The sequence below is a fragment of the Phaenicophaeus curvirostris genome, chromosome 20, assembly GCF_032191515.1.
Source record: "Phaenicophaeus curvirostris isolate KB17595 chromosome 20, BPBGC_Pcur_1.0, whole genome shotgun sequence".
Lineage (NCBI taxonomy): Eukaryota > Metazoa > Chordata > Aves > Cuculiformes > Cuculidae > Phaenicophaeus > Phaenicophaeus curvirostris.
The window spans coordinates 4847105-4872061 of record NC_091411.1 but is presented as its reverse complement, the minus strand read 5'-3'; the positions used below and the strand labels follow the sequence as shown (position 1 = coordinate 4872061).

The 24957-nt window shown below is 49.8% G+C and overlaps 1 protein-coding gene across 2 annotated transcripts in view; it reads left to right on the top strand.

Annotated features, from left to right (window-relative positions):
• ASTN2 (astrotactin 2) overlaps positions 1-24957 on the top strand; it is a 344412-nt gene that overhangs the window by 150411 nt on the left and 169044 nt on the right. For both annotated transcript variants that reach the window (XM_069873427.1, XM_069873426.1), the window contains 3 exons: positions 6259-6343; positions 6513-6587; positions 7045-7182. In XM_069873427.1, the coding sequence (XP_069729528.1) occupies positions 6259-6343; positions 6513-6587; positions 7045-7182 (298 nt within the window). The remainder of the gene's footprint in view (positions 1-6258; positions 6344-6512; positions 6588-7044; positions 7183-24957) is intronic.

Sequence of the window (24957 nt, the reverse complement as noted above, 5' to 3'; positions counted from 1 at the left end):
GCTTTTTCAACTTTCCTTTCATCCCTACCTCTATCAATGGGAAACTCTGGTGCCAGCCCTTGTGCAAACATGTTTTGCCCTGTCCCTGATGAGCTCACCCTTGTCATGGAGCTGCTCCTCCCAGGGAAACCAGGCTGGGGCAACTGAGCATCCATGACCTGCTGTGCCTGCACCATCAGCAGCCAGTTCGAGGTCAGCACGGGGAGTGCTGCTACCTTGATGTTCATTGTTTTTATTTAGGTCAGACCATGGGTGGAAGAGACTCCCACCTGCGGCAGGACTGGGTGGTTGAGATCTCATGTGCTACCCAGGGTTTGCATTTCCCTGGTAGGTTAATCATCCCTGCCAGGAGGGCTGGCAGCAAGGGGGGAGTGGAGGGCTCGCTTAGGGAGCCTGTGGGACCTCCCAGTACGTTATCACAAGCGCAGAGTGGGTGCACTGCAGCCAGATCTGCCAGCACAGGAGTTGCTGTAGGCAAGGAGGGAGATGAACTGAGGCAATGACCATTGCACGTGATTTAGAGACAGCGGTGGGGACTGTTTGACAACGCTGTGCCCAGAAGGGAATCCTGCAGCCTCCTCACGCACTGAGGGGCTGGGTGCTCTGCAACAGTGAGGAAGAGCAGCCTGGGAGAGGTGCTCACAGGATCACAGTACATGCTTCAGGTGACTGAAGGGCATGGGGTTTCATTTGCCTTTATCAAACTTCTTGTGGATGCTGGAAGAAGAGGTTGTTTCTCTGCCAGGAGCTCAGAAACCTTTCACAAGGGATAAATCAATGCAGGTCTTCCTCCAGATGCAGACAAGACTCTGAGGCCTCAACAGCTTTGTTATAGGAGGAGAGTGGCCATGGTTCTTGGAGGGTTGGGGTAACTTGTGTTGATCTGTTGGTGGCTTATGCCATGCAGCTGGTGCTCAAGGCTGGTGTTGGTGGTCCTGGGCATTGCCACCACCTTGGAAGGGACACATTGGGGAATATCAGAGCTGGGGGGAGCATGAGGTGTCCTATGTGGTGTCAGGAGGCAGCAAATGAGCCCAATATGAGAGCACTCAAGTCCTCTCTGCTCTAGCGGGGACTCGTGGAGAGCAGCCACTGTGACTGACACGGGGACATTGCCCTTACTGAGCACCAAACTGGTGGTCAGAACAGCAGTGCTCAGGTGGGAGATGCCTTTTGCAGCTGCCTTTGCTCCTGCAGAGGGGAGTCAGGCCATGTAGCTCAAGCTGCCGATGGGGACAGAGGCTTCGCATCCCTGCAGCAAGGAAGAATAGGGACCCTCCATTCTTCCTGCCTTGGAGCAGGCTGGTAACCCTGGAGATGGCTCCATGCTCCCATAGAAGAGAAGGGCTCTGTGCTGCAGCCCCGCAGCAAACACTGCTGCAGTCAGGGCTGGCAGGGTAGCAGTCGCCACACTCAATGACTGCCTCTGTTCATTTAAAAATGCTCAGCCTTGGCTTGCCACCCGGCACCCACCTCCCTCTACCAATCCTTTCTCCTCCCATGCTGCAGTGGCTGGAGGGAGAAGCAAGAGGTGGTGTTGGAGGGATGGTTGTGCTGAAGCTTGCCCCGCTGCTGGGATGGGGGCTCTGCAGGGTATACAGCCCAGGTGAGCTGCGGAGCTGAAAGCAGACAGGAAATTGGTGCTACAGCTTCCCAGCTCGATGCCATGTCCCCTGGTGCGTGTGTACCCAGAGAGGAGGGGATGCAAAAACCTGGGGCCAGGCTGCGCATCACTTGAAGTGGGAGAGGCAGCTTTGAAGCAGCAGTGAGTGTGTACGTGCAATGCTCACACAAGTCAAAATGAGTGTGTTCGTAGCCCTGCAGCCTCCAGGGACAAGCTGCCACCCTAGCTGGGGTCCAGAGTTGTCCCCAGGACTGTGCCTTTGCAGCAGGGGCACGGCAAGGCATCACTGTGGGGCAAGGGCGGACACTTGTGTTGCTTTGGAGGAAGGAATCGTGGATATTGGCAGTTCAGGAAGAGAGTTGATGAGCTACAGGTTTGCTCCACCACTGCCAAAGCCCCGCCAGCTCCTTAAATAAAAATGCCAATGACAGCAAGGAACAGCTTCTCCGGGAGCACAGGGACTCTAGGAGCCTCCGCTTTGTGCTGCGCACTGGGTGGAAGGATTAGGGTGATCTTGCAGCATTATCACTGCAGATTGCCTCTCTCCCTAACGAGGCTAACAGGATTACCCTGCCACGCTGGCGATTCATCCCACAGCCCTGCTCCGCTGCTCCCTGGGCAGAGTGCTACGGCCAGGGAGGATGCAGGTGCAACATGAGACCCTGTGCTGGTTGGGATGCAGCAGGGGCCAGAGGGCTGTTTTCCTCCACGCAATTGTCTTTGCACCATGCCTGTGCCCCTGGAGGTCACGAGCTTAGATGCCGTTCATGTGAGATTGCTTTCCTCCAGGAATGAGCGAGCCTCAGCATGGGTCAACTCTGAACCAAAAGTCATGGGTGCTAACGATGCTAATGATGGATGCAGACTGCTCCAGCCCTGCCCTTCTGCAGTTCCGGCACAAAAGCCAGAGTGAAGCACAGGCAGCGTGAGGAGCCTCGTGCTCAGAAACGAGCACAGTTTGCGTGTGGAAACCAGGCAGATGTGTCCATGCTTTGCCCTGTTTCTCCAGGTCAAGCTGCAGATCCTTCTCACCCTCCCAGCTGAGGGAAAGGGCAATGCTGTGGGGCCAAAGGGAGCTTGAGCTGCACTGCTGCTACGAGCTGGGTTCCTCAGTCCCACCCACACCTTGCTGCGTGTTGCTGTGTGGCACTTCAGGCTGAGCTACCAGCAGTCTCTTCCACCAGCCTCCATGGAGGTGAAGGCACAGCAGGAGGGGAGGCTGCAGGTGAGGTGCTCCTGCAGTGTTTTGGGATGTGTCCTACTGCTTCAGACGAGGGTTTGCTCTCACGAATAGAAATTGGCACAGAAACTCCATGTCACCTGTAATTAGTCGTGGCAGCACAGTCTGTGATGGGACTTGGAGTAAGAGGGGAGCTGGGGAGGACGGAGAGCAATGCTGTGGGAGCTTCTGTATTCCTGTGGCCTCACGTCTCCCCTCACCCTTCCACACAGCTGCATGTGTCACAGGAATAACATACATGTTTTTCTGAGCCTCTTGCTTGAGCTATGGTGTGATATTTCCTGGTTTATCCATCTTCTCTCTGAAACGGCAGGGGTGTTTTCTTAAATAATACACTGGATACGGGACATGGGATCTCCAGAGCTGAGTACTGGGATGTGCTTTTGCTAAAACTGAGCAAACAGCAATCCTTCCTTTTGCTATAACAGCCCAAAATTTGCCATGGATTTTCTGACCCGATTTGTGGGTTATGAATCTGAAGGAAGAGGAAGGATGATGCACACAGGGTGCACAGGTCGGTGGCTGCGGAAATAGGATGCTTGTCAGAGCAGTTTGTAGATCCTGATTCATTTGTCCTTTTGCAGCAGCCGAACGCTGCGTGGAGGCGTGTGCAGGACCTGTGGAAATTGCATCCGGCTTCAGGTGTGGCTATTTGTCAAACTCGGTTATTTCAGTTGACTTTGTCTTTAAGCTCAGGTTGAATCCTAACTTAGCCCAAGCAATGCTGAGCAGAAAACTCCACTTGTCTCAGAAGCACACGGCATTTAGTAGCTCTGAACAAAGGTGTTGCTGTTTTGGATTTGGGTGGTTTCATTTATTTTAGCAGCATGTTGGAATCTTCTCTTTAGAGAATGCATTTACCCTAGAGAGGAGTTAGAGGTATGGGGAAAACCCATTCCTGCCACTTTGGGGGCTTTCTTGGTCTGTAATAGCCCTGCTCCGCTGGCTCGGGCTGGCTCAGCATGACACCCAGGGAGCATGGGGACAGAAAGAGAATAATGGAGTAGCTCATGAGGTCAATGAAGGAGGGTGGATGCTGCTGTGGAGAGACTAGAAGCTCGTGAAAACTTGTAGGAGCACAGCAGGTTCTGCTGAGGTTTATGGAAACCCCACTAATTGCTTGTTTGTAGTCCTAGATACAGAAATAGATCCTAAACCATCTGGCCCAAGAGGAGGAGTCCCTGCTCTTCCTGCAGACTGCAACGCTCAGTGAGCCAGTGCTGGGAGCCTTCCTATTCAGTCCCTAAAACTCTGCCAAAAGGGGACAGATCCAGCTGGGAAAACAGGTCGCGAGTGGTCCTGGTGAGGAGCAGGTCCTTCCGTGCCCTGGGTGCTTTCCCTGATGTCCCACCTTTCTCCTCCCCAGCCGGCACTGCCGTTTGCCCTCTCACTTACTGGAATGAACCTTCCAATAAACCTCCCAATAAAGCCTCCAGCACTGGCGGGAGCTGTTGAAACTCCAGGATTGGAGTCGATAAAATCAATATTTCTGCAGGTTGATAGAGTTTCTCCTCCCGATGCCAAACTGACAGAGCAGTAAACAAACCGCTGGACAAAATAAACCCTCCTGCGCTGTGGGAAAGGGGTTTACTGCCCTGGCACCTCCAGCTGTCAACAGGGAGGTGTTTGTTTAGGCCATTTGATGCCAACCTTGGTAGATTTTGGTTTTTTCCCTACTTGCTCTAATTTCTGTGGCAGGAGCTGAGCACGAGCTGGTGCTCCAAGACTCCCAGCTCTGCTTTGCAAGCACTTTGAGATGTCTTTCATTTGCAGAGCATATATTTGTTATGTAATAAGCGCCAGGAATTAATGATCCGCGGCGCGGCTGGGGAAACTTGCGTACTAAGCACCCAAGGAAAAAATAACTTTTCTTTTTTTAAAATTACTGATGGAGCCATTAGGACCCACAGTTTCTTGCAGCAAGGCCTCCCCAGCCCCCAGGCACAGCTGAGCCAGTACAGGGGCTTGCACCACCATCTCCATCCCAACTCTTTCCCTTTGGAGAAGCAATGTTCTTGCTGCTCCCGTTATGAATCATGAGGTTAGCAGCTTTTGACAGATCATAAATCAGTGCTTCGAAGTCGCTAGGACAAATCCCGGGACATTTAATCTTTAATATTAGACGTGTTTAAGGCAGTGAATATTTCATGAAGGTGCTGTTGCGTTTTAGCACATCATTAGCTATCTCTCTTTTTTTTTCTCCCTCTTTTCTTTTTTTGCTGCCTCCCCATTTCCAGGCACCTCTTCCTCAAAAATCTCAGCAGTTGAACCCTCATCTCATTCTCTCCCGACAATAAAGCTCTTTACTGTAATCCCTGCGAAGCATTTTAAGGACTTACTTAGGATCTCGATGAGCGTGCAGGTACCTGCCAGTCTGTGTTATCGCTGTGATGGGGTTACCCCCCTTTAGCATCCTCCTCAGCTCCCCACCTCTACTGTTTTTTACAGTTCAGCCTGCAGTGCCGTCAGGCACGATGGGGAGGGGAGGGGGAAATCATCAGCAGGAGCTTGTAACTCCACGTGCAAATCCAATTAATCTTTTGATTTTGCTGTTTCTTGCTCCAGGTTATGTATTTCTACCAAACACAGAATCAATTTGGGCCAAGCATGGTTGGGTTTCTGGTGTGAGAAATGTCATCTCCTGCTGTCAAAAGGGTGTAACAGGGTGAAGCAGCACCTAGAGAGTGAAGGGGAGTGGGACTGAGAGCTCCTTAGCCATGGGATGGGGACATGACATGGGCACTGCCTGTGGAGGATGGAGGCTGGGGGCTTCTGCATCCTCCTGTAGGAGCCTGGGCTGGAGGAGACTCTATGAACTCATCCCAGTGCAAGGTAACAGGAGCAGAGGTGGGAAGAGAGCTGTCCAGGATGGGTTGGGAGCATCCCCCAGCCTTAGAGGTACATGGGAGTGGGCACTGGCTCTCTTCAAGTGAAGGCGTGATCCCTACTGAGGGTTGAACCACTGGCCTCAGAGAAGCCTCTCCACCAGTAGTGCAGACAGGGTTCAGCAGGACCATGGTAGCGCCTGGATCCACATGGGCATGTCCCTGTGGCAAGTGTGAGCTTTCAGTAGAGTCCATTAGACCGAGGGGGAGCTGCAGGGCTGCACAGGAGTACAGTTCAAGAACAGACCTTTTACAACAGCTGGAGCAGGAGCCACATCACATAACTCCCTCCAGCTACAGGTTTCTTGTGTCTTTCCAGTATCTCCTCATCTTCTCCTCCCCATCCTCCTGGAGGTTTCAGAAGAATCCAGAGTCTTCCAGATCTACAACAGGGACCAGGAATGGCCATGAACAACCAGACAGGGGAAACAGGGGAAGAGCACCCGATGACGTGGTCACTGGTGTTCCTTGCGGGCAGAGAGGTCTCATCTTCCCCTCTTCTCTTTCAGGAGAGTGCAGCTGCCATGAAGGCTACGCCCCAGACCCCGTCCATCGCCACTTGTGTGTGCGCAGTGACTGGGGACACAGCGAAGGGTGAGTGGTGATGTGATGGTGTGTTCTCTCTGTCCTCGCTCCCGTGTTGGTGAGGGGTCTGCTCTCCTCTTCTCCAGCCATCACTGGCACCAAAGACTCAAGAGCAGACTCTACTGCTTACCCTGCTGTGTGATTTGCCACAGCTACTCTTTCCCTCTCTGCTTCCCAGGCCGTGGCCCTACACGACGCTTGAGCGGGGATATGATTTGGTCACAGGAGAGCAGGCACCAGAGAAGATCCTCAGGTGAGTCAAAGAAGTGTTCAGCTTGGACATTTGAGAGGGGAGTGTTGGTGAGACCGTCCCAGTGGATGCTACCTCTTGGTAACTCCTGGCTCTGTCTTGTTCTGCCTGAGGGACAACAATGTCATTTGCATTTGACAAATGTGAAAGATTTGTCCACATTCTGCAGACAAGGAAGGGTTTCCCTCTTGTTCCCTCAATGGGATCCAGCTCAGCAAAAGCGAGGATGGTGCACACATAAAGTCTTCCTGGACTAAAATGAAGAGTTTAACCATTTCCATGTTTTCCCTGATCCATCTCTAGCTATTCCTCTTTCATTTGGCATTCAGGACAAGACCAAATAACTAACTTATCCCATAGTGCCACCGCTGCTCTGATTTCCATGTGGTCAGGTGAAATAGAGGGCCACCATTCTCTATAGACAGTATGTTCCTATATGACATGTTTGTCCTTATTCCAGGTCCACCTATAGCTTGGGTCAAGGTTTGTGGCTGCCTGTCAGTAAGAGCTTTGTGGTGCCCCCTGTGGAGCTTTCCATCAATCCTCTCGCCAGCTGCAAGACAGATGTTCTGGTGACGGAAGATCCAGCAGATGTCAGGTAGGAAGCAGATTTCTTGTTTTCCTTGTGCTTGAGTGACTGCACTGCTCTTTATTTTGTTATTGAGGATACAGTAATTCCTACAATGATAAGTTTGATTAATTTTCTTCCAATAAGAAATCTGATGTGATAGCTCTCAGACTTTTTAGGTCCCGAGGGGTCTAGACCAGAACTGTGCATATAACTATGAAGTCTGGCGATCCAGTCAGGTAAATTGGTACGAACCTGTGGCAAGGCAATTTCAAAGTGACTTAAATCTGATGTTAGATTGCGCAGCTTAAATTGATGCATTTACTGTTATGAAGGTGCTGTCATCTTTCAGAAACTCGTACGTCTATCATATCTACCCAGCCCACGATAATCTGCTATGGTGCTCATGAAGGGTCAGACCCTGGTGAAAGGATATGTTGCTTGTCCAATTATTATGCAATTAGAGGTGGGGTTTTTTTTGAGTTATTAATACAATTAGAGTTTTTTTTTTCTTTCCTTGAGTTCAGTAAATGCACAGATATTTCTCTGGCTCTCCCACCTTGGCTAGCTTGTGTTTTAACCAGATGTCATTGGACTTATTGACAGTTCATAAGTGGCACCTAAGAGGATGTTGCAACAGGAGAATTGTTGTGGGAAGGAGAGGCTGCTTGATGGGAGACCAGACTGAGGGTGGGAAAAGGAGTTCTCTTGGAAAAGGATCCAGGCAGAACGGTTCTCCTCTTTGCTCCAGGTGGTAAGAGAGCAGCAGACTCTGCCTTGGAGGAGAGAGGTGGTGGTGATTGTCCCACTCTGCCTGGTTGACTGGAGTTTAACTGTAAATAAATGGGTTTAACTGTTTAATTCCTAAGGTGTTTAGTGCATATTCCCGTCGCCCCCTTTAAATAAGATTGAGTATGTGATCACTGGGTGCCAGGGAGACTCTCCCTCCCTCCCTTCTTGCTGCCTTCTCCCATTGACTCAAGGCACAATTTCCTCACCTGCAAATTCTTCTGTGTTGCAAATTATATTCCTGGATTCTTATATTTCCCAACCCTTTGTGTCCTGTTTTTTTTCCCAGAGCGATGCAGGAAGGTGGGGGGTGGCAGATTTCCATTCTTCTGTCACATCACTGTGATTCTTAGCAAGGCTGTGCTTGGAGTAAGTGCCTATAAAAAGCTGTGGTAGAGCTGGGACTGGCATCTAAAAGGTCCTCACGTCCAAGTGTGTTTTTGTTGCTAATTAGCGTTGTTCCCTCTCCTGCAAAAAAAGACTGATGGTATACATCTATCACAATTTGGCTCTCTTAGGAGCATTGTTTTTCTTGTCTGCAGAAGACTGCTGCTTTTTGTTTGAGAAGATGAAGGGTCAACTTGTATGGAAACATTTTCCAAGCCAAAATGCCAGGAGAACATTATTTCTTTCTTGCCTCCTCACATCCTTGTTAAAAATACCTTAGTGAAAATAGAGGCTAGAAAGCTTGCTTTCTTCTCCAGTGCAGTAATTGTCTCTGGGCACCGGTCCTTGTGGAAGAGCCTTGGTCAGGATGGATGAACACCAAGCAGAGGGAGGAGGGGTTCTGGCACAGAGGCTGCTGCCTGTTCCCCTCATAAATGGAACTCAAACTGAGAATTCCGGGTATAAATACTAGAGTGACCCAGGTAGAATAAGGGAGGTGAGTTCACGGTGCTTGTATCTTACACACAAGAGATGCTGAATTATTAAAACTTTAATAAACGCTATAATAAATATTTGATGTTGAATTATGGAAGGTTTCACAGATATAGTGGAAACGGAAAAGCAATCTGTTATTTCCGCATTAGAACTTAAACACTTCTTGAACGTGGATCAGGCTTCTAGCTTGGGGTCCTGAGCACCCTAGGGTGGGGGTGACAAAGGTGATACCGCCTGACCAGAGCGTGATGGGGTGGAGGAGCCAATGCTGAGGCTGTTCTGGTCCACTGCCATCAGTGAGCCAGGACGTTGTGTGTTGGGGCTCATGGTATGACATTGTCCTGTCTCCAAGAACCTCCTTCGAGGTCCTTGGGTGCTTTCGCACGATGAGAAAAGTATTTTTAGAGCTGTGTATCTTGCAACCTCTTTGCTTTGTCCCTCTGAACTAAGACAAGTGTTGGTAGCTTCTGAAAGGAGCAGTAATGTGGCATTTTTGGTGGTTCAGATGTCCCGATGATGACCTGTGATGTCAGACCTACCATCAGAGGTGAATTTATGCTGTCCCTTGTGTAGCTGTTCAAACAGTGTCATCCCTCTGTGTGGGGCGGGGACCTGTTCCCTGGGCTGTGGGAGCACGGTGGCACTACTGGCAGCTCCTGCAGATGGTCCTGCAGTGCTTGAGCTCTAGTACAGTCACATCCCTGCGGCAAGGTGCAGATCCTGCGCTGTTAAATATTAACTGCAACACATCCACGTCTCGGCACCTGGAGTGCCCTGGTTGCTGTCGTGTAGAACTGTGATGGTAGCTCAGTCCCGTATTTCTTCTGTGTCTTTAATAACGAGCGTGCTACATTCCTGCAGACCTTTCATTAGTCTGACACCTTTTGGCTCCGGGGTCACTTGTCTCGAAGAGTTTAATGGAGGGAAATTGAAGAAAGCCTGGTTCGGAGAAAACAAGTGATGAAGTCTTTACAACTCCGCAGGTTAAGGGTTCAGATGTGGCCTCACGTTTTTATGAAGATGCTTGAAACTGCGGAAGGAACAGGTGGGGCTCTGCCTTTCAGCAGCTCTCTGGAGAAATGCTGATTCCCTGCTGCTTCTCCAGAGAGATGCTATTTTCCATGTGTTTCACCACTGAGTGGTGCGGCAAGCTGTCCGCAGTGCTTTGGTGGGTGGGAGTGAAGGATCCAAGCCTCCTGCTGCTGCTGCAGCCAAGTCGTTAGAGATGTTTCCGATGGACCTCAGCCGAAGGGGTCCATGCAAACATCCCATAGGGATGCTCCCACGTGTGCTTGGCCTTGAGTGGGGACAGGACTTTGCAGGCAGAACTTGCTGGTGGTTTTAGGGTTCTGCAGCTTAAATTAAGCAAGAGCATGCATAGAGTTAATAAACTTATATGTATAATTTAGCAGTAATGATGTTGAGGACCCCCTCCTTGACCCCAGAGGCTGATCCTCTGCATGATGAACACATTGGTCATGCATCTGGGATCACGGTAGTCACGCTAAGGGTGATGTCCTTGGTTATATGAGGTTGGTCAGCAGCACCATGGGGCTCTTGGCACGCTGACAAGCCTCTTGCTTGGGCTGGAGACTGGGTCTCCTGCTGGGCAGGCTGCATCCCCTGCCAGGACAAGAACTACCTTGTCTCACTTGCTTTCAAGACCTCTCTCTGTGTCCCTTTCCCTATTGCTCCCATCCTTCTCTCTTATCTGTTTCTCCCATAGCCTGGTTGTTAATGCAGTAGTCCATATTTTTTTAAAAACTATATTATTAGCTGTTTAATCCTTCCCTGGACACCTTGCCATCTCTCTTTTAGACCTTTAGGAGGTACTGCTCATCCTGTGGGACCAAGATTCACTGTAATTATGGCAGCATATGCTGCTCTGCCCCCTCCGGGAGGACCTGTGCCCCTAGCCCCCAGATCTCACCCCTGTCAGCATGGAGCATCCCTGTGGGGGCTAATAAAAGCATCCCAGAGGGGAGGAAGAAAGGCATCTCTTGGGGCACAGCCATCTGCAGGGACAGAGAGGGGAGATAACCCCGGGGGCAGAGCACGGCACTGGCAAACACCTGGTGGTCCCGGTTCACTGTGCCACCCGCTCTGCAGAAAAGTTGGTAATTTCTGGAGAGCAGTTATAAATCAGAGGCACGAGCCTCAGCTGCTACCTGACATGACATATAGCTCCATCGTTATGGCAACCATAGAAACAAATAAAAGCCTTGCCTTTGCTTGACAAGCCTTTGAGATGTCCTGATGGAGAGACAAGTGTTCAGCAGCAGAATGAATTCTCTTGAACTCGCTGTCGATTCATCTTCGTTTTGCTCCCAAGTGAGCCCCTTTGCTCTTGGAATTCTTTGCTAAAGTACAACCAACTGGATTTTTTATATTTTTTTATTTGTTTGTTGTTTTATTGTCAGTGCTCTCAGCAGCAGAGAGCTCTGCTCCCCAGCTCTGCACCTGCATCCATCCTGTCTCCTGTTGAGGACAGAAGCTGGGCTTTTGCTCCCTGCTTGTGTGTAGCTTTCCCTGGCTCAGCCTTGCCCTGCCCTTGTGACACTGCTGCTGCCCCCGTCTTGCAGGGGGGTTCAGTGCTTATTTTCAGTGATTTTGCAGTGATGTTTTGCAGGGGTTTTGCAGTGTTCGGTCACTTGTAATCTTTGCAAGTTGGTGCTGAGCACTGCAGTGCAAAACTCCCTGGGACCAGGGGAAGATAAAAAGTGAAATGGATGAGAAAAGCAAAGGGAATCTTGGCCAGGAGATGGGAAACAGCTTTGCCGTGGCTGTGCTGTTGCAGCAGCAGCAGAACTCATCTGCCCCATGGCTTGGCCTCGTGCCTTATCTATAGGACTGCAGAAAAGTGGGTGCTGCTGCGGGTGAGCATCACTGATGCTCAGGAGGTGGCTGGGCTAGTGGGAAGCCCTGGTGGGATACAGGCAGGAGCAGGCAGAGACCACCCTGCCAGCTCTTCTGACTATTTGGTGTAGAAGATGCTAAAGGATCTTGTTTTGGTTTTTTTGTTTTTTTTTTTTTTCTCTCCACCTTTTCTGTCTCCCAGGACAGAGCAGGCTGTGATTTTTTGGATGCTTGTTGTTGGAGGGAGCCTCTCAAGTCAGGAGGTCATGGGAAGTGCTGGTTTTGGGTTGTTGCTCAGTGGGAATCTAGGGAGCTCCTGCAGAGCCTCTTGCCTGGTTGGTGCCAGTAAAGCAGCCACAAGCAGCTGGCAGTTGGTGCCCGTGATGAATGGACAGTTTCACATGATGGAGCAAATTAATCATTGCATCACCAGGCACAACTTACTCATTTCTGCAAAGAGGGCAATTCATTACTGTGCACATCACAGAGATGCTGTCATCCCTGCAGATAACGTCCCCAGAGCTCTGGCCTGGCCCTCTTATCATCCCAACACGTCGTCATCTTGCAAAAGCGATGGAGAAGCAGCTCGTGGTGCTTAAAACAGGGATAAAGCAGCCTTTGGCCTCATCTTCTGCAGGGAAAGGACAGATGCTTTACATAGAGGAAGCCGCCAGCCCCTGCCCTGCATCTGTCAACTTAGCATCATCCTGGCTGCTTACTGAGATTTTTCCTGCTCCCTGCCTCCTGCTTTGATTTATGAGAACAGGTTACAGGAGTCACGTACGTCTCGCTTGCCTACAGGTTGACTAAATGGAGATGTAACCTTGCAGAAGCCACCGAAGGGTGTGAGCAGCAAAACGAGTAAGGAATTGGAGTGTCAGGATGAGGAGATGGGGGCAGGGAGGAAGGGGGGGGGTGGTTGGGGGGTGGGTAGAACAAAGACTTGAGATGAAATCACCAAAGGAGTATCAGAACTGAAACATGGCTATGCCAGCACCTCTGGGAGGGTGTGGGGACCTCACTGCCCTCAGCCTGACCCTTACTGGTCCATCTCCAGCTGTGGAATCTTTCATACCCAGAAGCAGAGAGACATTTCAGTCCTCCTTTTTCAGAGGATTTTAATGATTCCTGTGGCAGGAATGCTGAGTTTCACTCTGTTTTCCCATCCTTTGTACAATCCTGCCACATTTTTGAGGTCTTGGTGCTGGGCTGTAAAACTGCACAGGAAATATTCAAAGCTCTTAGGGGTAGTGGATGTAAATTTGGACCTGGCTTGTAGGCAAATCCATCGTGGGAAGCACTAGCACCAGCTACAAGTTTGGCAGCTGAGCGATTGCTGTTCCTTTCGTCCAGGGAGCCACAGAGCCTGGGAGGGAAAAACAACCTAACGAGTGAACAGATTTTGTTTATATATTTATTGAGACAATTAAAAAACTCTAACACCCGCCAAATACGCAAATGCTGTCTCACACCCAGAATGATTCCTTTTAATGTGTCTGGGATCTCCCATCACAGAGTAGGGTTTGGCATTGCACTCTGTAGCTACCCCTTATGCCAGATCTGCTGCTGTAGCTGTGTGCCCATCCAGCCAGCCACCAGGAGTAGGATCCGTGCTGGAGCAGGATCCTGCTGGCATTGAGACAAGCAGGGAATACAGAGGGTTTGGAGAGGAGAGGGAAGCAGGGGGTCTAAAACACCACGCTGGTGCGCGTGCTTAGCAGAAAGGGTGATGCAAGGCTGCAAAATCAGACCTTGGCTTTCTTCAGTGAAGAGAGTTCTCCCATCCTTGTCTGATGGTGTTATTTGGTTTTATGCTTTGTGTTAAACATCGTGCTTTGTAGCTGCCTCTTCAAAGTGTAGCACCGTGGCCTCTGTTTATACAGCCCGTCTATACTATTTTGTCTGAATTACATTTCCTCTACACCCCATCTCAGCTTTATTACCTTTGCCTTTGTGTGCATATCCTGCCTGTGAAGAGGACTAGAAAGTCTGCAGGTGGGAGAGGGACCAGGCAGTTCATCCCTTGGCCCTGACAGGGGTGGCTTTGAGGCATTGTGGTGCAAGGACGGCAGAGAACTGCTTCAGGCTTGGGAAAGGGAACCTCTGCTCTCCTCCTTCTCTTCCTCCTGTGGTGGAGAGGGAGCTGTGATGCTTTTGGAAAGGATCAGGTTGCTGGGGTTGGGCACAGAAGTGTGAGGCTGGCTCTTGAGCCCCAGCAGGTGCAGAGTGTTTGGGATGGCTCTGCCCCCTCCCATTTCAGAGCAAGCCAACCCACATTGCCTTCACCTGGTGCCAACTAAGAGCATGTGGCTGTCCAGCCAGTGGGCTGGGAGCTGCACTCATGGGTCACTGGAGGCAGAGAGGGATAGTGGAGAAATGAAGGTGATGGCAGTGGTAGGAGGGACAGGGTTTCGTAGATGCCTGGAGAAGGATGCTCTCAGTTCCTGTTTTCTCTCCCAGGGCTGTCCTCAGCAATCTTGTCCTTAAGGCCCTGAGATGCTCCAGGGTGGGGGGAAACAATAGCCCTGGATCTGTCCGGATGCACAGCTCTCTTTTAGCTTAGTTGTGTCACTGGGGTTATGGTCCTGGGTGGGGGGGGGGGGGGGGGCAGTGACATTAGGAATGGGTTAATACTTTTTCTTCAGCTATTTCTTAATGAAATTTAGTAGAAAGCACCGTCATGATCCACCAGCCCGTTCTGAGGAGATTTCGGTTGCTCTCACTTGCTTGACTTGGACTATGTCTGCTCCTCCTTTCTTGGTTTTATTTCCCGTAACTACCATTGGATCACTTCATCCAGAGGACAACACTAATAAAATTCAGCTGAGACGAAAGGTTCCTGGGAACACGCCAGGAACCTGTGACAGGCTTTGCAGCCAGTGTGGGGAGGAGAAATCATCCCAGCAGAGATGATGGAAACAGAGGTGGACACGAACAGGGGAGCTTTGTCCTTCTGCTTTAAGGGCGCTGTGAGAAGACATTCTTGCCAGCTTGGAAAGGACCGTCTAGAAAGCTGCCTGGAGGAGAGGGACCTGGGGGTGTTGGTTGACAGCCGACTGAATATGAGCCAGCGGTGTGCCCAGGTGGCCAAGAAGGCCAATGGCATCTTGGCTTGTATCAGAAACGGCGTGACCAGCAGGTCCAGGGAGGTTATCCTCCCTCTGTACTCGGCACTGGTGAGACCGCTCCTCGAATACTGTGTTCAGTTCTGGGCCCCTCACCACAAGAAGGATGTTGAGGCTCTGGAGAGAGTCCAGAGAAGAGCAACAAAGCTGGTGAAAGGGCTGGAGAACAGGCCTTATGAGGAGCGGCTGAGAGCGCTGGGGTTGTTTAGCCTGGAGAAGAGGAGGCTGAGGGGTGACCTCATTGCTCTCTACAACTACCTGAAAGGAGGTTGTGGAGAGGAGGGTGCTGGCCTCTTCTCCCAAGTGACAGGGGACAGGACAAGAGGGAATGGCCTCAAGCTCCGCCAGGGGAGGTTTAGGCTGGACATTAGGAAAAAATTCTTCACAGCAAGGGTCATTGGGCACTGGAACAGGCTGCCCAGGGAGGGGGTTGAGTCACCTTCCCTGGAGGTGTTTAAGGCACGGGTGGACGAGGTGCTGAGGGACATGGTTTAGTGTTTGGTAGGAACGGTTGGACTCGGTGATCCGGTGGGTCTCTTCCAACCTGGTTATTCTGTGATTCTGTGACTCTTGGAGAAGATAGACCCTAGGTTTATTTTTATGGAGTGTTTTCTTATTCCTGAAAGGAAGGAGGGGTGCACACGTTGCTGCAGAGGAGCATGGTTCTTGCTGTGGAGAAGTGAGGGACGGCAGCGTTACGCAAACCAGGCAAAGCTGAGGGGGAAAGCTGCTGTTCGGCTTTCACCTTGGAGCAGGCAGCGACCATGCAGGCACAGTGGCTGCTGAACCCGGCTGTGTGGGCAGCCAGGGCTGTTTATGGGAGCAGCCACAGTCGCAGCCAGCAAGCCAGGACAGCCACGCTCTCCCAAGACAAATGAAGTTAATTAGTTTCGGCTTCTGCTCTTGAGCGGCCAGGGTGATATTTTCATCAGCTCTGGTGGGCTTGATATTGTGCCTCACCACCACAGCTGCCCCTGGGGGAATTGCTCCTCTCCAGGATGTCACCCCAGCTCTTGGGGTGATTTATTAGGGCAAAAAGTTCCCTGTTCCTCCTTCTGGCCTCGGGGCAGCTGAGAGAGTGTCCGTTCAGCACTTCACAGACACAGTAACTCACAGTAACTTTCCTTGTGCCGTGCTGGTCGTTCTCATTTCACTCAGGAGTGATGCTCTGCAGGCTCTCTCTGGCACCCTGACCTTTAGGCAAATGGACAAAAGCAACTCAAAACTAGATTAAAGGGACAAAAAATGCATGGTTTAGAGGTAGCATGAGCATTGCACGGCTCTACACTGGAGTGCATTAAGCAGAATACTGTTTTTTAGGGACTGAATCAAAGTGTGGTGCAAAACAGGAGGGATTTGGCTGAGGGGCGAGCAGGGAAAAGAACAAACAACAAGAAATTAGGTGAAGCCTTGCAAAAAAAAACTAAAAAAAAAAATCCTATCTTGGGAATTGCCCTGCTTTCACTGCCTGAAGAATTACTTTGCCATAATCAATTCAGCTCTAGACATCTCCTGCGGTGTTTTTGATATAATGAGGTGCTATTGGCTGCAACCAAGTGCCTTTTATCATAAGGCAGATGGGTGCAGTTAGGGACCCGCTGCCGCGCCGCAGGCTGTGCCGTGCGTGGGGCTGAGCTGCTGTGGCTGAAGCGGAGGTGGGGAAAGCAGCACTGGGAGGATGGAACATGAGGATGCTGGTGGACCACAAGGTCTATACGTAATTTATCTAGCACGTTTCTCCTCCACTGGAGAAAAGGAAAGCAGCTGGTATTGAGCAGGCTTTGGAGGGGAGGCACACGGTGGGATGAAGAGCCTCCAGTTGCATCTAGGGCACGTTCAGGTGTGTTGGCACTGTGGCTGGATGGTTTTTGAGTGAGAACATATTCGCGTCTCCTGCAAACAGGAGGTCCAGGCATTGCAGATGGGGGTTTGTCCCAGGCATCATTCGGTGCCAGCTGATGTTGTTTCACCTTATGTGTAAGGCAGAGCTAGCTCAGGCTAGGGTAGCATCCCCTGGTGCTCTCACCCTCCCAGGTGGTGGCTCTGTGATGGTCTGTCCCCTTGTCACTGCCTTGCCGCATCCACCCCAGCCCCAGCCTTGTCTCTGCCCTGTTGCAGGGCTTTCTCCCAGCAGCAGCTCATCGGGAGCCACGCTGAACCCAACAGCAGACAATTAAACCCCAACTAATACTTCCCTGCTACTGCGAAGGGCTTAAAATGACATAAATGAAGAAGCTGAGAATTAAGGCAAGATACTGTGTAAATATGCACTGAGCTTTTGCAGTGAGAAGTCTCTTTATTCAGTTCAGTCCACATTTCTTCTTCTTTTTTTTTTCTTTCTAATCAGTGCATATCAAGATAGATCAGAGCTGGAGATGTTGGCTCTGAAATGGGAGTCCTCTGGATTTGGACCCAGATTGGGGCCATAGGCGAGTAGTTTATAATGGGTTAAAGTTGTGGATGGTTTCATAAAGCTACTTTACTGATAGAGTCCAAGGGGTGAATATGTTGTTTGTAACCATCCATACCAGATATTGTGGCCTGTATGTGCAACAAGTCCATGGTGTGTGTTAGGGCTTGTCTACCTGAGTAAATGAGATGCTGTGGAGCATCTCTTCTGTACTACCTCCCCAGGTGACCGTGCCCTGAAAACCCTGTGGGAAGCGATAGAGTTATCCCACCACGATAGCACCGCAGCTGTTTTTCCTGAGTGATATCGAGACAGTCAGGCTGGGCAGTGCTGCCTCTTGCCTGCAAGCATGAGTAGTGGTTGTTGACTCGGCTCGCAGCCTGGCCATGTCCAAGGTCTCTGTTCAGGGACTTGACAGTTGTTGAGTGGTGGTAACCACTTTCCCCCTCTTGTTCTGTGGCAAAGTTTTGCTTTGGGGAAGCTGTGGGTTTCTGCTTGCCTCCTGCCCGCAACCAGTCTTCATGGTTGCGTTTTACCTGTAAGCTAGTAGTTGGCTTCCATGTGAGTCCAACAGACATTGACTGTTGTCAGTGTCTGTTGAGCCCTGTTGGACCTGCTCCGAATGGTTGCATGGGCACTACCATAAGCCAAGAGTATTTATTGTGGATGGACTACTTCAGGATATGTCTCTCCATTCCTGTAGGGAGCTTTTGATGGCTCCGGTTATCATTCCGTATCTCCCCATGGGCAAGGAGACTGGGGGTCCTCCATGCCCTGCAAGACTTGGTCTGTGAGCTGGGCAACGGGAGCCTGGATGTGAAGAGTCACCAAGCCCAACCACTTTGATACTGGCAGACTTTGCTGCCAAACTCTTGCATCCTTCAATGAGAGCATTAGCACAAACATCAGGTAGAATGGCTTCCCAAATGGCTTGAGAAATGGCATTGAAGAGCTCCCTGATGTACCTTCCAGGCCAACTCAAAGGCTGCTTTTGTACGGTCTCTAAGCCACCTCTCAGTTTCATGGCAATCCTTATCCTTGGTCGCTTTGCTAATAATTTCCTTGAATGTCTCTATCAAGTTATCTGTTGATGTTCAGACAGATCTGGTTTCCCTTTCCTTAGTAAGAAAACAACACAAATTCTCTTATCAGAGGAAGATAAGAGGTGAGTCTGATACAGTTCACAGTCAGCAGGCAGGCACAGAGAGAGATGACAGGGACCATCTGCCTGGATGTGGCTGTTGTTCATCGATGCCCTTTGATGGGGTCAATCCCTGCGGGGATGTGCCAGCTCCTTGATTGGGTCTAGGAGCTGTGCAGCCAGCATTGGGACACCCAAGAGCTTCCCGAGCTTCAACCAGCCTCAAGTCCTCCTTGGTTCAGCCCATCCCAAAGGTCTCTGGTCCCCTCCATGTCCCCTCCTAGTGCAGAGCCCCCCTGCCCTCCCTAGAGCCACCTGAGAAGGAGGGGATCCTGCCTTCTCCTGGTGCCAGAATCAATACCAAAGGCCTCCATTAATATTCTAGGAATGGCAGAGAAGATTGACTGCCTCATTAGCAGGCATCGTGTGAAACTCTGACAATAATTAACAACTCAACGGTCTTATTTGCTGGCCTATCACAGAAGTATTCAATCAAAAATGTAATTTGCTCGACGCTCCCATTTACCATAAAGAGAATATTCCTTCAAAGTTTTAAATAGACTAATTAAGAGGGAAGAAATACAGGGAAAAAATTATTAACAGTATAGTTTTAATGGGAAATTACTGGAGCATATTAATAATGCAATAACCATTTTTAACAGCTGTCTGTCAGTTTGTGGGCCGGGGTAATTAAATTAGTCACTAAAGGGTTAGTCAAATTAGATGTCGGAGAGCAGCGCCAGTGCTAACGAAGGCACGTCAGGCTTAATGCTCTGGCGTACAAAGTGGGATGAGATGCTGACGTTCCAGGCAGGATCCCTCCGAGGTCCACAGGGAGCATGCGAGCAGAGGCCCCGGTCACCCCAGGCACCAGTATCTGGCATCTCCTCTCTGTGGTTTAGATGAATCCCTCGTACCGGCTAATGCAGGGAGCAGGGCAGAGCTATGCATTGATGAAAGCTTGGTTGTCTTCAGGCAAATAATAAGAAAGAGTCTTATCTGAGCATGAGCATGGCCCAGGGTGGCCTCTGTGACGTCTGCTTCAGCCTGATGCTGCTCAGGTTTTTAATCTCTTTCTGAGAGCCAGAAGGCAGCTGTGCAGGGGCTTTTTGGCTATTGCTTTCAAGGCTTTTATATTCTGCAGGTTTCAGGCTCGCATTCCCCCTTCCTCCACCCCTTCGCCCCTTTTCAAATGAATTGCAGTTAATTTGGGATATTGTTGAGTCTGAAAACACATCTTTCTTGCCGCCAGTCTATTAAAAAATGTATTTACAGCTCCATAAAGCAAAGCCAGCTGTCAAGGTAACGTCCTGCTGGCTCCTGTGTGTTCAGGGCAGAGAGTAAAGATTTGGAGAGGTACTTGTTTGCATGATCGCAGTGAACAGTTTAAGCCCAACAGAGAGCTTTGTGGCTGAGGAAATCATTGTGTCCAGCCCACAGAGGTGTTCATGGGAAGCATGATGTATGGGGGACCTGGGGTGCTGGTGTTCCCAGCCAGGGGATGCTGCTCCAATTCCCTTCCTTCTCTGCTTCATAAATCAGGATGGGGGCGCTGGCCTCTGGCTTTGAGTGGGGAAAAGATTACTCTTTCCATTGTGGTTTTTGGAGGTTTGAAACGTTTTCTCCATTTCATATTGATGAAGTAGGACCTTGTCTATGGTATAGGTTAATGCTGGAGAAACAAACAATGCAAAACAGAAACAGAAGCCCAGAGAAAAACCCTCAAACCAAACAACGTGGTGGTTGAGGTGTTTGGAGGTCTCCGAAACTGTAGCCTAAATCACGCAGCACAAGGACATAAATTTCCATATATCAGCTAATGTCTGGCCTTTTCCAGGCAATTTTCTTGCTCTGATTTTACAGAGAAGCACTCCTGAGGTCTGAAAGCTATAGAGGTGATGGCAAATCCTGTGCCTTCCCGGGAGAAGTTTCAATTTTCATGAATCAGTGGGGAGTTCTTTTGCATAATTTTTTCTCCCATCACCCCCATTTAAAATTTAAGTGAACTACAGGGACAACCTTCTCTACCTGCAGTGCTTGGGGCTTCCTGCTCCTCTTTTTATATCATTAAGATCAATGCAAAGCTAGCAGGTGCTTTAGCTGGGCAGTTTGGGAGGGAAATGTACCTCACATGGTATGTGGGGGTCAGACAAATAGCTGGTGGAAGCAGCTTTTGACCAAAGAAGTTGCGGCTGCGCCGTCCCTGGGGATGTTCAAGGCCAGGTTGGATGGGGCTTTAAGCAACCTGATCCAGTGGAAGGTGTCCCTGCCCATGGCAGCAAGAGTGGAACTGGATGATCTTTTAGGCCCCTTCCAACCCAAACCATTTTATAATTCTATGATTCAACTGTTGACTCTTCAAATAGCTTCAAGAAGGGGTTTCTGGGACAGGGAAATGGTAAAACCCATCAAACCCACCGAAACACCTCAATATCCCAACAACTGCAAACCAAATGTTCCCACGATTATTGCAGCAGTGTGAGCGTCCGGGTGTGGGCACTCAGGCAGAGGCAGGCCCTCCTCTTCCTCACATGTTGGAGAATTACAAGCTGTATAGATTATTTTTATGGCAGTCTTACTTCCAACTGTGCCTCCACCATCTGTTCTTCCCCAATTACGGATGCAAAAACTCAGCATGTTTCTCCATTCCGGCAGTAGAGAATGAAATATAACCATTGTAAAAGGTTGTATATCCTTTCAACAATGTAGTTGGCACCTGCGGTATTTTGCTCATGCTTCCAACCCACAATGGTCGGGATGCTCTGCCTGCTCCCTCTACACTGCTCCCAGATGATGCCCAGAACTATGGTGGCAGAGGGAGCTGTTGATAAAAGAAAGAGACCGGTCTGCTACATGATTTTTCCAAGCCATGTGGGGCAGCTGAATTATTAACACTGACCAAGCGTCTTAAGTGCTACAAAACTTGACAAGAACCTCTTACCTCCGGTACAGCGATAAACAGGATTGAGGCACGGTGGGAGCGAAGGAATTAAGACAGGACATCAAAGACTGGATTCCATCAAGTAAATCATGCCATTGCTTCAGTAAAAGAGCCCCTAAATGTTTTATTAGGGATTTTCAACAACTACCAAAATTAAGATGGAAGGGATGAATTATTAAAAAATAGATTAACTAAACTAGACTCTGAATTAAACATGAAAGGTACCTATCAGGAGCAGCGTAGCCACTGTGGGCTGCAGGTATCCAAGTCCGGCAGCCAGGCATGGCGTGGAGATGGGGAGCAGCAGTGTGAGGGGGATGGAGAGCTGCAAGCTGCTCCACTGGGTTCAGATTGCATCACCAGGGCACGTAGAGGCTGGCTGCAGGGTCAGGAGGGCAGTGTGCTGGGTGCTGTGTAGGTACTGAAGGAGGAGGTTTCTCCCTCAGAGAGATGCAGGCTAGATACACAAGATGGAGCAAAGGAAATAATGTTGGCCCTCTGTTAAATAATACAGGACACGTAGGTACGAAAAGGTGACTTGGCTGAAGTAGTTGAAATGAACTTTCTTTTGCTATGTGCTAGTCTAGTGTTGTCAACTCAAAACCATCCGTGGCAGGAGAGGGACTGAGCCTGCATGCAGCTCATAGGCTGTGGCTGGCACCAGGAACTCTGGACCTGTTCCACTGGATTTGATGCTCACAGCAGGGTAAGGAGAGCTTGCAGGGTCAGAGAGCCCCTGGAATGGGAGGGTGAGTGGGTGGGAGGGTGAGGAGTGTTCCTGTGGTCCCTTCCAGGCACACCTGGGGGGATGGGGATGTGGTTTGTGTGGTGCCAGCATCTCGGCATAGCTGGCACTGCCCAGACTGAAGCAAACTATCTGCTTATGCCTTAGCTGAGTTCAGGGATGTTGTTCTGCCCCCAGCTTGCTGCGTGTCTATAAGAGGCGATTTCAGTGTCTTGTGCCACTTTCTCCCACCTATCAAATAGTGACAATATGTTAATCACTTCCTAAAGCAGCTCTGTGATGCGAATTTGCTGTTTAAGTGTCCTTGCAGTATGGTCTGCCCAACGTTCTGCATTCAGGGCTATGACAGCTGGTGAAGGTAAAGCACAGGCAGGAACAGGAGGTGAAAAGATGCCGTTGTCTCTAGTTTGTTTTATTCCAGCTCCTGGGAAGATGGGAGCATCATCTCCAGGTGCTAAGCCCCATATGTGGTGGAATTTCTATTTGCTTTTTCTCCCTGCCTTTCTTCTTCCCCAGCACATTCAAAGCTCTTACTTGCAAGTCTACAGTCAAACTCCTGCGAATGCCAGCAGTTGTACAGCTGCTGGGAACCATTCACAGTGTCTACAGTAGCACTGCTTTAAAGTGCACTCTGATGGAACATGCGGAGGCTTCATTCATAATAATAATACAACACAATTGTGCAGTTAGAGGCTGCTTTTCATCTTCACAACTCAAAAGAGCATTAATTAACTCTGCGGCATGGTGGGAGGTAGGTAGTTGTTGTCCCCATTTTACAGATGAGGAGTCTGGAGCGTTGACACATCCTGCGAGTTGCCTGCGGTCACAGAGTAATTCACGATCCGAGTCTGCAGCCGATCCCAAAATGCCAGCTCCTGCTCAGGGCTTTTATTCCTGGGAAGTCTCTTTGCTCGTCTCCTGTGGAAAAAAATGCCCCTCAGGAACTTTAGGTCATCTTCATTTCTTTAAACTGAGTTTGAGTTTGGATAGATAAAGGTGAATATTGCTGAAGTTGTATTTGAGTGTCCTAATGTGTGTTCGGCCAAACGCTTGAAATACGTTCATTGCCCTCGGGCCAGCAGTCAGGTAGCATTTTGGCTTTGTGGTGCTCCTGCCATCAAGAGAAAACTTGGAGAAGTAAGTTAAGCTCAGTCTTGGCAGTGATCCCCACTCTTTGCAAACAGGTATTTCTGCAAACAGTTTTTTAGCAAATACGTGCAGAGAAGGTTGTTTGGGTAAAATGGTAAGAATACAACAAGCAACTGTCTTCTTGCTCATAAATCCCCACGTTTGCTCCTCTGGTGAGCTCTGCTTCCAAAAGCCTCCTGCTTGACTCTTTTTCCAAGGGTCACATTCTCCGAGGCTTATTTCTGCGGCTCCTTATTGGCAGAAAAATCAATGTTTTGGCCCTCATGGATGTAATCAAAGAGGAGTCATGGCCTGTATTTTTGGAGAGCATTTGTCTGAGAGGCTTTGGATAATCATTAGCTCTCCTTGCACGCAGCATCGGGTTGGCATCACTCTCTGTGTTGCTGCACTGTGAGATAGGTCAGGCTGTTAGGTGACCCCGGGAAGAGGAGTGAGTGCATTCTATTGAGTGGTAGGGTAGGATCAGCGCTCCCTCACCTCCTTAGAGACCGCACATGGTGCTCCCGGCTCCCTATTCTACCTGAAAGCAGTCTGCTATGGACTCTGATGGATGCTCCTGGATGCTCCAGAACTCCAGTTCTGGAATCCTCAACGTAAGAAGGAAATTAAGCTGTTGGAACAGGTCCAGAGGAGGCTACAAAGATGATCCGAGGGCTGGAGCACCTCCCATATGAGGACAGGCTGTGAGAGTTGGGCTTGTACAGCCTGGAGAAGAGAAGGCTCCAAGGAGATCTTATGATGACCTTCCAGTACCTGAGACGGGAGCCTACAAGAAAGCTGGAGAGGGACTATTCATAAAGGCTTGTGGTGATAGGACAAGAGGGAAATGGGTATAAACTGGACAAGGGCAGATTTAGACCAGACATAAGGAGGAATTTCTTCACTATGAGAGTGGTGAGGCACTGGAATGGGTTGCCAAGGGAAGTTGTGGCTGCCCCATTCCTGGGGGTGTTCAAGGCCAGGTCGGATGGGGCCTTGGGTGGCCTGATCTAGTGGGATGTCCCTGCCCATTGCAAGGGGGTTGGAACTAGATGATCTTTAAGGTCCCTTCCAACCCTAACTATTCTATGATTTCTTGGGATCTGGGTCCAGGGTGTTCTGTTTTATGCACATCGGACCCAGTCCCATGGAATAGTCCCAAATCTCAACGGAACCTGCATGGTTCCTGCCTGCCAGCGCTGCATTCTCAAGCGGAACGCCCTTACCCTTTATGTGAGATAGAGACTGTGCCCTGCTTCAGCCTCTCTGCTACTTGAGGAAGAGTCCTCAAGTAAATGATGATGTTCTGTGTTCCACGTTCAACTCTCCACTCAATTTATCTTATTTATTGAACCAAGCAGAAAGTCAATGTTTTCTTCATCTGCCATTTGCTTTGATGGCAGCCAATTTGGCTCAGCAAGAACAAAAATGGATGCAACAGGATGCAGTGCCAGACTTTTCTCCTTTATTTTTAATTTTTCCTGTTTTTTAAATGCTGAGTATCTTTTTTTTTCTGAACCCACCTGGCCCTGGACATGACTTGACAGCCTCACTATACGATATGGCTGCAGGCAAGGCTAAAAATGTACAGCAATTACCTCGCGCATTGGCAAGCCGGGAGGAAGCCTGGGGGTCAGCTCATTTCAGGCAGGCGTTGCTGCGGCCGGAGCTGCCTGCTCCCTCCCAGTAGGTGCTCTTTGTTTGTGGAAATGCTGGCCTTCTGGGATTTCGTGTGCATTTGAAGCCCTGTCTCTTCCTCAGAAGTCTGAAGATGATGCTTTGCAGCCA